The sequence below is a fragment of the Stegostoma tigrinum genome, chromosome 11 (assembly GCF_030684315.1).
Source record: "Stegostoma tigrinum isolate sSteTig4 chromosome 11, sSteTig4.hap1, whole genome shotgun sequence".
Taxonomy (NCBI): Eukaryota; Metazoa; Chordata; class Chondrichthyes; order Orectolobiformes; family Stegostomatidae; genus Stegostoma; species Stegostoma tigrinum.
The window spans coordinates 64,999,402-65,012,018 of NC_081364.1; the positions used below are offsets into that span (position 1 = coordinate 64,999,402).

General features: G+C 46.4%; 1 protein-coding gene across 7 annotated transcripts in view; it reads right to left on the reverse strand.

Moving 5' to 3' along the window:
- The window catches only part of LOC125460255 (metabotropic glutamate receptor 2), a 93,721-nt gene that overhangs the window by 26,614 nt on the left and 54,490 nt on the right, over positions 1-12,617 (reverse strand). For 6 of the 7 annotated variants that reach the window (XM_059649523.1, XM_059649522.1, XM_059649524.1 and 3 more), the window contains 2 exons: positions 8,824-8,998; positions 4,834-7,877 (listed from right to left, as the gene is read on the reverse strand). In XM_059649523.1, the coding sequence (XP_059505506.1) occupies positions 7,804-7,877; positions 8,824-8,998 (249 nt within the window). In that variant the 3' untranslated portion in view covers positions 4,834-7,803. Of the gene's footprint in view, positions 1-4,833; positions 7,878-8,823; positions 8,999-12,617 lie in introns of those variants that run through there. The other variant, XM_059649525.1, reaches the window with a different exon arrangement.

Consider the following 12,617-nt stretch of genomic DNA (forward strand, 5'->3'; position numbering starts at 1 on the left):
CTCCATTCAATTCATAACGAAACATTTCAACACTTGAAAAGTTTGTTTCAGTAATTGTTGACAATGCATTGTACTGATTTCTGTTTTGTTGGAGAAATCTAGTCTGATTTCACCAGAAAAGAAGCAACACAAGATGCAGGAAGGACAACCGTCTGTAGATCCATTTGACTTAATACTTGCCCAGACGTGTTTTGCCTTTTATTGTTTTTCTATCTCCTGAGAAATAAACAAGAGGAAGTGTCATTGATGAGAGATAATGGGAACTGCAGATGCTGGAGAATCCGAGATAACAAAGCGTGGAGCTGTATGAGCACAGCAGGCCAAGCAGCATCTTAGGAGCACAAAAGCTGACGTTTCAGGCCTAGACCCTTCATCAGAAATGGGGGAGGGGGAGAGGGTTCTGAAATAAATAGGGAGAGAGGGGGAGGCGGACTGAAGATGGATAGAGGAGAAGATAGATGGAGAGGAGAGTATGGGTTGGGAGGTAGGGAGGGGATAGGTCAGTCTGGGGAGGATGGACAGATCAAGGAGGTGGGATGAGGTTACTAGATGGGAAATGGAGGTGCAGCTTGAGGTGGGAGGAGGGGATAGGTGAGAGGAAGAACAGGTTAGGCAGGCGGGGACGAGCTGGGCTGGTTTTGGGATGCATTGAGTTTACATTTGTGTTGAGATTGCATTTAAATAGAGAAGGTGGAACCAGTCCATCATTCCTCATCCAAGTTTATACAACCTGATCATTTTTACTTCTTTTCCAAATTCCAGCCCAGTTTAAATGAAATCCGGCATTGCATTCACTTCGTCTGATTGTTTGTTTGTGGGGCAGCTCTGAATATTCATGCCTCATTCTGCTCCTCTCAGAATTTAGAAAATAATCCAGTTTTCTTCCTCAGTTCCAAAGTGAACCACAGCTCACTTTCCCCAGGTTGAACTCTATTTTTCCCACTCCTTAATCCATGGTGTTCTGGAATATTCTATTCCTAGTCTGCCTTAGGTCAGCCGTAAAGGTGAATGTGCAACTCTGTAACCCTTCACCCCAGGAATATTTCTGATGAATTGATGAGGTCAATCCACAGTGCCAATCCACAAGTATCATCAATTGTACCATCCAATCGATCAGAGTACATCTTCCAGTCTCCACCTTCAAGCATTCAATCCATTTTCAACATGGTTCACAAGTGCCCTATTCTCTATGTTCACCATTCTAATATTCTAATATTAAGGCAGGGGTGTTATGGTAATGTCGCTGAATTAGTAACCTAGAATCCCAGGCTGTTGTCCCAAAACATGGGTTCAACATTTGCCATGGCAAATGGAAAACATTTGCTCTCAATTAATGTGAACCGTGAAGCTGTTGTCGTTTATCATAAAATCTGGCTCACTAATGCCTTTTAGGGAAGGAAACTTCCAACCTTACCTGGTCTGGCCTACATGTGACTCCAGACCCACAGCAATGTGGTGGCCTCTGGGTAGTTAGGGATAAAAACACAAGTAATAGGAGCTGCGAGTTGGCCATTCAGCCCCTCTGCATCGCCATTTAATACGATCATGGCTGATCCCGTCTCGGCCTCAAGCTCCACTCAACTGTGCTGCCCATAACCCATGCTAATTAAAAAGCTGACAACAGGATAGGCGCGAAATGTCCAACTAACCAGTGACACCCATGTCCCATGAAAGGGTTTTTAGAACAGCCCCAACCCTAACGCACCTCACGATCATGAAAATCCCAATCATTTGATTGCCACAAGTGAGGTTACTAGATTAACCACATATGCCCGCGACTATTCATGACCAATGACCACTGGCTAGAGAACTGCTCCACAGTTTGATCTGAGTGTAATTGCATGTGATTTCGGTGCGGAGAAAGAGCAGGAGAAATCAGCACCAAGAGGTTTTTTGTTTTTGTTTCTCTGCCTGGTTTTTATTCAGCACCTTCGCTTTGAAATACTTACAAAATGTGAATTCAGCTTCATTAAAAAAAAACACTAAACACCTTGAAGATTTCCGATAAAACATTCAGCACTGATTCAGTACAGTTTGAAAACTTTTACAGGGAAAGTTGCACACACTCTACAACATGACGTGTTTGAAAACTCCTGGGCTGATTCTGGGACTCTGATGTCTTGGGAACACTGCGAACACTGAAATCTGACTGTGCTGCCTTATGCTTCCCTGACTATCCCGGTGTCTATACTATGTTACCTGACACACTGACGCACCGATGCCTTTTGTATCTCATCCACGCTGATCTTAATGCCCCTGACCATTGTGGTATGTTTGACAGTCTTTGGTTTTATTCCAGTTCTGTCTTGCTCACTTTCTCATTTCTGTTCCACACCCTGAATTCAATCACCCTCCATGACCTGACTTGCCAATTCCTCATTTCAAACTCCAGTGCAGGCCTGAGGAAACACCAGCTAAGAGCCTACATTGCTTTAGTACCTTTGATCACCCGGAGCCATTCACAGCCTTTGATGGCTTATGGAAATCTTCGCTGAGTGCAGTAAAACACTGCAACTCCTTTGTGCAAGGCCAGCGCCAAGGTTCAGCAACAAGAAACATGATCCAAAGTCGGGGTAAAAATCCTTCCTATCCTTCAAATAGTGTCAACTGTCCCAAGAGAAGGGTGAAGGGGTTCACTTTAATGCGACAATTAATTAAAAGCACCTTCAGTAGTGCATTCCATTAGACATTGGAGCAGAAATAGGCCATTCAGTCCATCAAGCCCTCTCTGCCATTCAAAGACTGTTCTGATAACCCTCAGCTCCACTTTCCTGCCATCTTCTCAGAACCTTTGATCCCCTTATTGATTAAAAAGTTATCTCAGCCTTGGGTACAGCTGATAACCAAGTACTGTGGAGCACTCTGCCCTGCAGTGTCAGCCTAAATGATGTGCTCAGATGCTGGCAGCAGGGACTATGTGCACAGCTTTCTGAGTCACGGTGTTGAGTTCTCTACAGTGAGACACGGCTCATTGCAAAGTGATCCTGCAGGCAAGATGTTACTCAGGGTCCTGCTGACCTGCCCACCTGCTTTCGTTGAATAGAACCATTTAACAAGCAGCGGTTTCTGTAAAGAACACTGCGGAAGGGGTGGCCATTTGGCCTATTGAGCAGAATGCCTACCTCAACTTCACGTTCCCATCCTATCCCTTAATCCGTTCAGCTTCTCAGTCCCACAAACCCGGAATGTGTTTCGGTCTTGAGTGTGTTCATCGGCTGAGCATTTACTCTTCTCTGGGGCAGAGAATTCAGAAGGCTTGTAGCACTGTGAGTGAAGAAACTCCTTCTCATTGGAGTCACCAATGACAGATTAACCAATCGTTCGTGTTGGCACTTGAGTCGTGCCAGAACAGCTGCTGCCAGGTGTACGCTGGGTACCATGCTTAAAAAAGAAGAATGTGAAGTATTGGTGGTGGCTTTTCAAACAAATGTAGCTGGCGGGATCATGGTGTTAATTTTCCGTGGTGTGTCTGGGTGGCCCTGGTCCTTGAGTGTCCGTACAACACCAATATGCCCACTGGGTCAGTCTCCTTGCTGACACAAGCCTCCCCATTTCTTTCATCTCAACAATGCGACAATAACTTGTGTCTATTGAGGCACTTCAACTGAGCCCACTGGGTCAGTCTCCTTGCTGACACAAGCCTCCCCATTTCTTTCATCTCAACAATGCGACAATAACTTGTGTCTATTGAGGCACTTCAACTGAATAAAACTCCCTGAAGCATAATTGAGCCAAATTCAATGGCAAACCTCACACAGAGAGGGGCAGATGGCCAAAACGTTGGTTACAAACTTAAGGAGTGATTTAAAGTGAGGGGGATGGGCATGAGGCAGAAGGGTTGAAAGAGTTAAAGAAGAGAAGTTCACAGTGCAGAACCCAGTCTGCTGAAGGTCCAGCTGACAATTGCAGCGTGATTAATGTCTAAGAGGGCAGAATTTGGGAGGCCTCTGATTTCCTAGAGGCTGGTAAGGCCTGCAGAGACAGTGAAAGAGGAGGCCGTGGAGAATTTGAAAACAAGGACGAGCAATGTTAAAAACCCAAGATGTTCCTCAACTGCTCCCCCCACAGGTCAGCAAGCAGCAGGGTTAACAGAGGAATGGGACCCGTTGAACGTTAGCGTATGGTGACAGAGGTCTGGATGATCTTAGCCTGGCTTTGTGTGGAACTTGGGAAAGTTGTTGGGGTATACTGAAAGGCTCAAGGGAATGGAAAGCTCTGGAGGGTTTGAGCGGGAGACAAGCTGAGGCAGGGCTGGCGTGACACGATGTTACAAAGGTTGAAATGTAGTGCCAGGGGAGGTGTGTGGGCTTGGAGACTCAGCTCAAGGTTGAATATGGCTGGGCGGAGAGGTTAGGCCAGGCACAGATGGTTGTCCAGGAGTGGAAACAAGTTGGGGGTTAGGGTTGTTGGTGGGGTGTGATAGGGGATGGTGTTAGGGAACAGAGGACCTTGTTTAATCAAGGTCACAGACCAAATCTAAGTTCCACTGACACTTCCAAGCGTTATCGGTCACTGAGGTCATCATCCTGACAATACAAACTTTTAAACAGAAACCAAAATCTAAAGATGGGACTTGGAGATGTCAAGGGTTGGAGCTATGATTCTCACTTTTGGCAGCTTGTTCCAGTGGGGTTGTCCTGTAGAAGGGTGGTTTGCAGCATAGTCCTTGTCGTTTTTGTTTTATCGATGACTACCTCGTGTCTTGTCATTGCTAGGAAGGGCACTTTGTTTCTGTCAGATCCCACTGTACCATTCCATGTTTTACAGAGCGTAGTCCGTCCACGTTCCTCCTTCCTTACTCATCTGCCACCCCCCACCCCCACCCCCCCAGCCTTTACTATGAAAATAACCATTGCTAAATTTTGACCTGGCTGGCAGTCAGCTCAGTATTTGATTGGAGGAGAATTGATGATGATCTAGTCCTGGAATTTGACAATGGGGAGTGAGTGGCGGAAGCCAGTGAGAGGGGTTAGTGTAGATGCTGGGTGCTTTCCATCTCTTCCTGGGTGATAGCACATCTGGATGAGTAGTCTGTCTGCTCACTGTATTGTCCACAGTCTCATCAATGTCCTGCCTTCGGATTTCCTTAATCGCGCTGGCCTTTCTGATGACCTCTTATCTCCTTGATGTCTTTGAATATCAGGCTGTCTCTACCTTCCTGTTCTCCACATGACACTTTGATAGAAATCCCAATTTTCGTGATCTCTTTTGAAACTAAAACTTCTGAAATAACTTCCCTCATTCTCACAACCAGGTAGAGAAGACAGAGTCATTAACAATATATGTTACTGATCACTAACGTTGTATTTGATACATATTACGGAGAGCTAATAATGTTTTCTCTGAAGCTTTCTGTTTGGGATGTCAGATATTCAAAATAAAAAAGTTTTCAAGCATCCTTGATCTCCCTGATGTCTTTAATCTCGCTGGTCTCCATAGCCAGTGATAAACCTAAACTCCTTACTGTGCCTTCCCTCTTCTTAATCATTTGAAATTTATCCCAAATTTACATTAAGCAGTTTATGCTGAGTTCACTGAGTCACCTGGACCATCTCGAGCACTCGCTTAAATGTAAACAAACAATGTGATAGCAGACTTGAACAATTCTGACATCACACCTCAGATTAAAGCAGCACCAGACATCTCTCTCCAATGAGTAAGCAGGGCTATGGTCCAATAGGACCATGGTGTCTGTACCTTTAACATTTTCAACATGACTGGCTACTGTTGTGTTAGGGATCAAACTGAGCAATTAAAAACAGTCAGCACAATCCTAGCAATTCTCAGGTCTCACTGGACCTATGTGCTCCTCTTTAAGACAAAAGATGCAAAGATAGAAAAACATTCTTCAACAAATTGTGTGCCAACCATCTTCACAGTATCCCTAGTCAGCAGAAAGGGACATTCAGAATGATGAGTTTGTACCAACCTTTCAAAAAAGCAAATCCCTATAATCCCCATTTAGCATGGCCAATCCACCTAACCTGCACATCTTTGGACTGTGGGAGGAAACCGGAGCACCCAGAGGAAACCCACGCAGACACGGGGAGAAAGTGCAAACTCCACACAGACAGTCACCTGAGGGTGGAATCGAACCTGGCACCCTGGCAGCAGTGCTAACTGCTGTGCCACCATGCTGCCTGTGAAAAAATAAAAACAAAGATGCTCGAGATCTGAAGCAGATAAAATCAGAAAGTGCTGGAGAACCTCAACAGATCTGGAAGCATGGGAGAGAGAAAATATAAGAGATATGACTTCATGTCTAATGGCCTTGCTCCAGGATTGTACCCACTGACCTACTGCCCCCTACTTCTTTATTGTGCTCTGAGATATGGCGTTGTGTTCAGAGAATCAAAGCATTCAAAAGGGCTTTAGATGATAACCTGAGTAGAAATTATTACGGGGACTTCAAAAAGGAATTAAACAAATACTTGAAAAGGAAAGACTTACAAGACATTGGAGAAAGAGGACAACACATTAATTGGACAGCTCTATGAGAATGAGCTGTCCCTAACTGAATGGGATGAATGGCCTCTTTCTTTTCTGCCTGGTCTGTGGCATGAAGCTATGGTTGGTTAGGTATAGCACACCAGTTTATCTCCGATTGGCTGGGCCGAAGGAGGAGCAGCGAGACAAACAAGAATCAGCCAGGGCTGGCTGGGTGCTCTACCAACCCCAGGATAGGTCAGCCCTGGTGTAAAGTCCACACCACTCTATGAGTGAGCGCTGTAGCGCTGCTAGCCCTGGGTAGATCCCAGCACCACTCCCTGTCAGCGGGCACTCATAGACACTAGCTTCTTGGCAGGAGAGAGGCTGGTACTGATTTTCTGACTCCCAACAGGAGATGCCAAGACCATTGGGTGGCGATTTTCACCCAGAATTAGAGCATTTCCTACAAAATCACAGAACCTCCCAGAACTGAGACCATTCAGTCCATCATCTCCAACCGGTCCCTCTTAACTGCTCTTTTCCCTATCGACTCTCAATTCTTTCCCCCTTTAACTACCTCCCTTGGGAAGGTTTGCTGAATCCACTTCCGCAATCCCATTTCAGGAACAGATTCCCGACAATGCCAGATGAAATGTTTTCCCCTCATCACAGCACCGGGTTCTTTATTTTTTGATTTGGCACTGACCTTCCCCTTGCCAACGACAACGTCTTCTCACTAACTACACAGACAAAGCCATTCGAATGCTGCCCATCACTGAAAGTGAAAAGGAGACACTCATCCTGGGTGGAAAAGCTGCAAGATATCACGCATCCGGGGACAGGCTGGGAGAATCTGGCCCATGTCAAGTCAGCACGCTCGGGAAAGAGGGAGCAAGAGAGTGGGCGGGGTGAGGGAGGGGCAGGGGGCCTGGAACCGTTATACCAGTAAAACTACAGGCAACATATTTAACATCAAAGAGTCACTAGGAATCTCTTAGCTGCCAGAATGTCTTACATTGTGGGGATCGATTTAGTAATATTTCCTCCTAATGACTCCACTGACCTGGTACTAGTCTAGAAGTAGGTACCAGGACTAGGTTACAATATTCATTAAAAAAAAGACACTTTATTTACATTAGTTACAAGGGCACATACTAATTCACAAGAGGTCCACTTATTTAAAACCTCCTTTTATACATTGAACATAATAATAGGTTTTGTCATGGAAAGATCTTGGCTTTTGTATACATGTGTGGAGCAGTCACGTAGAGGGGTGTGTGTGTTGTAGGGAGGGGTGGGTTAGACAGCACAGGGGATGCTGTTAGTCTCAGAGAAGCAGCTCTCTCTCTCTCTCTCTCTCTCGCTATCATGTCCTCATAACGATGAAGTTGTGGAGTCCACTATCTCTCGCCCATTGCATACAGTGGGTACATGGTGCGCAGCGGAAACTGCAAAATGGAAGCACAAGTTTAGCTGAGCGCCGTTGTCCCATTATCTTGCTGTAAACGTGCAAAATTCCGACATGGTGAGGTGGGGAGGATCTTTCTCCCTCGTCCAGTTTGTTAGGACCAGACTGAAGAGGGACTTCCTTAAGCAGGGGGCTGGTCGTTCTTTGCAACTCCCCACCCCAAAGTTCAATCACTCAAGACTGAAATCGATAAGACTAATGGCGATGTTAGGATAGTGGAGGAGCAGTGGCACTGCAGGGAAAGATCTGTTCAAACGGCAGGGCAGGCCCGATGGGCCAAGTGGCCTAATCCAGCTCCTATTTCCGAAGTCCCTATGTTTCAGCAATACGCCCTGTGGGAGGGGAGGGAACCTTCCACTGCAGCTTGGCAATCTGTACCAAGACCAAAGGTAATAACTCATTTGGCAGTTTGACTCAAGGCCCCAGCCTCTCAAAGACTGACCTTCATAGCCGTCAACAATCATATGGAGAACCCCCTTCCAATGCCTGTCTCAACATCCAACGGTGGGGGGGGGGGATGCTTGACAGTTGGCCCCGTATCTGTGCCTGCTTTGTGTGCACGGTTGCTAAGGCGATCCACAGTTGCCCTCAGTGCCCACTGCCCAGTCTTATGGGGAAGGCAAGTAGGGATTAGGCTTATCGCTGGGCAAGACCCAGCAACCCCACGCCCCCATCCTTCCCAGTGCCCTCATGCTTCAATAGGTCACTCGGGTATGATGATGAGAGGCCAACCTCTCCCACACAAGCCAGTAACATGGGGATGGGAAGGAAGGAAGCATGAAGGAAAGATTTAGGTTTGCTTTCTTAGAAAAATTGACTGTGCAGGAGGCAAGGGATGTGCTTGGATGCCAGAGAGCTGGCCAATTATGTGAAAGGGTGTAGGGTGTGATCCCAGAAGGTGAGTCCTGGTGCAGGGTGATACTTACCGTGAGAGTGGGTGGTCCCCGAGCAAGTCACACTGAAGCGGCTGGTGGTCACGCGATGGGTCACGACATTCTTCTGAGGCTGGAAGAGGATGATGTGGACTTTCGGGGCGAACAGACATCCCAAGACAACCGAACCACTCAGGCTGACAGAGATACACATGGTGGTGGTCTGGACCTGTGAGAAGGGCAGCAGACAGACAGACAGTGTCAAATCCAAAAACAGAAGGTCCGCCTTCCGATACTACTGCACACCCAAGAACCCACATACATTTCACCAGCTCTTTCTGCCCATGACACGTTCAACGGTCAAGGCCAGGCCCATCTGCATGGAGATAGAAATTTAGCACTTGTGCAAAAAGAAACACCAAACTCAAACAACACTATCAGCTCGGGTTTTATTTATCATTGACACCCCCTTCGAAATCTGTGACCTCTCCCAGACGGAATTAGACCAGGAATCCTTGGAAATTTGCTGTCTCGGTCATACTGGAGCTCCATTTTGAAGTAGGCAAGATGAGTCCAGACCAGTATCTTTTACTGGTGTTGCCTTCTGGGATATGGGACATGGGCAGCAGATACATGGAACACCACACTCTGCAAGCTCCCCTCCATGCTGCTCACCATCCTGACTTGGAAATATACCACTGTTCCTGCAGCGTCGCTGGGTCAAAATCCTGGCATTCTCTCCCTGATGGCATTGCGGGTCAATAAGGCACAAAGACAGCTCATCCTCACCTTTGCCAAGGATAGAGATTCACTGCCGATGGGCTAACTGTTGTTGAAGCAATTCTTGTGGGATCCTGCTGTGCACACAATGTGGCCCTGCTGCTAAGAGTGTCTGCAGTTTTGAAGCAATGGCCCGGGAACACTAATCGGGCAGACTCGGGGAGATTAGATGTGAACCTTAGATGTGGCTGCAGTGGTTCATCAGTGTCACTGTCTCTTAGCACCACCCCCCCACCCCCCTCCACTGTCTTCAGCAAGCCAAGACCATGTCTCCATCCCAAATCAAACACCCTTGACCCTGGCAGCCAGCAACGGGCAATATATGCCAGCCTTTAGCAATGCCATGCCCTGAGATTAAAGCCGTAAAAATAGATAAAGGGGCAGATCTTCCCTTTTAAAGTGAAATGTCAGATGCAGTAAATGACTCAGTGACACACAACTACTTCCTTCTTTAAAGGCTTACGCCCAAAGTGAACAGCTCATCTTCCAGCCCATGTTATTATAGTCAGATATGAGTAAGAGCAGAGAGGAATAATGAGCTATGGTTATAAAAATCCAACAGCTTGTCAACAGGCTGTGTTTTCAACAGAGCGAAAGCTGACTCATTGGGACGACGATATTAACAGCGATGTTGGCAATCTCTGCCACATGAGCCAACTAATCATAGTCATAGAGTCATACAGCATGGAAACAGGCCCTTCAGTCCAACCAGTCCATGTCGACCTCAATCCCAAACTAAATTGGTCCCATCTGCCTGCACTTGACCCATATCCCTCTAAACCTTTCTTGTTCATGTATTTATCCAAATGTCTTTTAAATGTAACTGTGCCCACATCCACCACTTCCTCTGGAAGTTCATTCCATACCTGAGCTGTGCTCTGTGTGAAAATATTGCTTCTCATGTCTTTTTTGGATCTTTCTCCCCTCGCCTTAAGAATACATCCCCTAATCTTGAAACCGCTCACCCTAGGGTAAAAAAAAGTCTGCCATTCATCTTATCAATACTCCTCATGATTTTAAAAACCTCTGTAAGGTCACCCCTCACCCTCCCGAACTCAACTGAAAAAGCCCCAGCCTATCCAGCTTCTCCTTATAACTCAAACCCTTCATTCCCAGTGACATCCTGGTAAATCTCTTCTGAACCCTGCCCAGTTTAATAATATCCTTCCTGTAACAGGGTGACCGGAACTAGACACAGTACTCCAGAAGAGGCCTCACTAATGTCTTGTACAACTTCAACATGCTGTCCCAACTCCTAAACTCAATGATCAAAGAAATGAAAGCAAGTGTGCTGAATGCCTTCCTAACCACCCTATCTTTATGTAACGCAAACTTCAAAGAATGATGTACCTGAAACCCTTCAGTCTCTCTGCTCTGCAACACCACCCTCCTTTTAATTGTGTAAGTCCTGTCCTTGTTTGTTTTACCAAAATGCAACATCTCACGTTTATCCAAATTAAACTCCATCTGCCCATTAACCCAATTGATCACGGTCTCTTTGTAATCTTACATAATCTTTTTCAATACACCATTAAATTTGTGTCATCCACAAATTTCGTTATTCTCATCTAAATCATTGAGATGAAGGCTTACCAGCTTGTTGTTGGGTAGGGAAGGTTTGAGTTATAAAGAAAGGTTGGATAGGCTGGGAGCCTTTTCGCTGGAATGTAGGAGGTTGAGAGGTGACCCTATGGCAAGTTTATAAAATAATGAGGGGTATAGATAGGGTCCATAGTAGTTGTCTTTTCCAGAGGTTGGGGAATTTCAAGACCGGGGCCACAGCTTTAAGGTGAGAGGAGACCTTTAAAAAAAAGATGTGGCGTCAATTTTTTTTTACAGAAGGTGGTTAGCACGTGGAATGAACTTCCTGAGGATGTGGGTATAATTACAACATTTAAAAGTCATTTGGGTAAGTACATGAATAGGAAAGGCTGGAGGGATAGGGGCCAGAAGCAGGCTGGTGGGACCAGTTCAGTTTGGGATTACGGTCAGCATGGACAGGTTGGGCCGAAGGATCTGTTTCTATGCTGCATGACTCTATGACAAACAAAAATGGACATCCACTGTATATTTTTACTTCTTGAGTGTAAGGTGACAATGCGTCACAGGTATAGGCAGGAGCAGAGGGCAAGTCATGAAGGGAAGGCTCATGGGGCAATAAGATGGTAGCTGTCAATAGGATTGCAAAGTGGTCAAGGGAATATGAATTAATGCCAAGAAGTAAAAATATTTGGGAGAAGCTGACTGATAGTTGGAGCAGGGGTTTAAATAAGGTCATTGTCGGAAGTGGGTGTTGAGGTATGAACAGTTTTAGTGGGAATGGGGGGAGAGAAATCTGTGAAGGCAGATTTAAATCAGAATGTGAGGATGAGCCAGTGGAAACTAAATCAGAAGCAAACAAAACAGTTCAGGTCAGAAGTCAGCAGCAGGCAGACTCAGTGAGCTGCAGTATCAGGGAAGCACCATCTGAAAACGCTGCTCTGGGCTCAGCACAGTACGCCATCATCTCCCCTTTGGATTCCCGAAGATGTGTGATGCAAGTGGCGGACCTTCCTGGGCAGTCTCAAACCAATTCCAGACAGGCACTGACCCACATCCCAAAGCTGCTTTTTCCCAGTTAGCAATGAGGCCAGGTGCTGGCTCTGGAGTGGAGGTGAATGGAGACATACTGTGCGAGGACTGTTGCCTGGTTACATTTAGATTCAGTTCAAGGGAACTTTAATGGGTCTACGGAGGAGAAAGGGTCATTGGAATGTTCTGACGGGGTGACAGATGGGAAGTTTGTGAGGACTCCTGCTGGGATGGAGTAATTGGCCTGGCTTGGTGGTATAAACGCTGCCCGTTTTTCCGAGCCCGGGGCTGAAGTGAATCGGGAATAGAGTCCGAAATCAGAGCCTCACACTGACTGGCTGAGTAGGGAAAGTTATGTAGGTTTTCGGGCTTTATGGCTGGAGTGTAGCAGAATGAGGGGTGATCCTGTTGAAAGATTCTGAGTGAGCAAGACAGAGCGGGTGTGGAGGTGTCTCCACCTGTGCAGGAATCTGAAACTGGTTGGGGGGGGGGGAGCG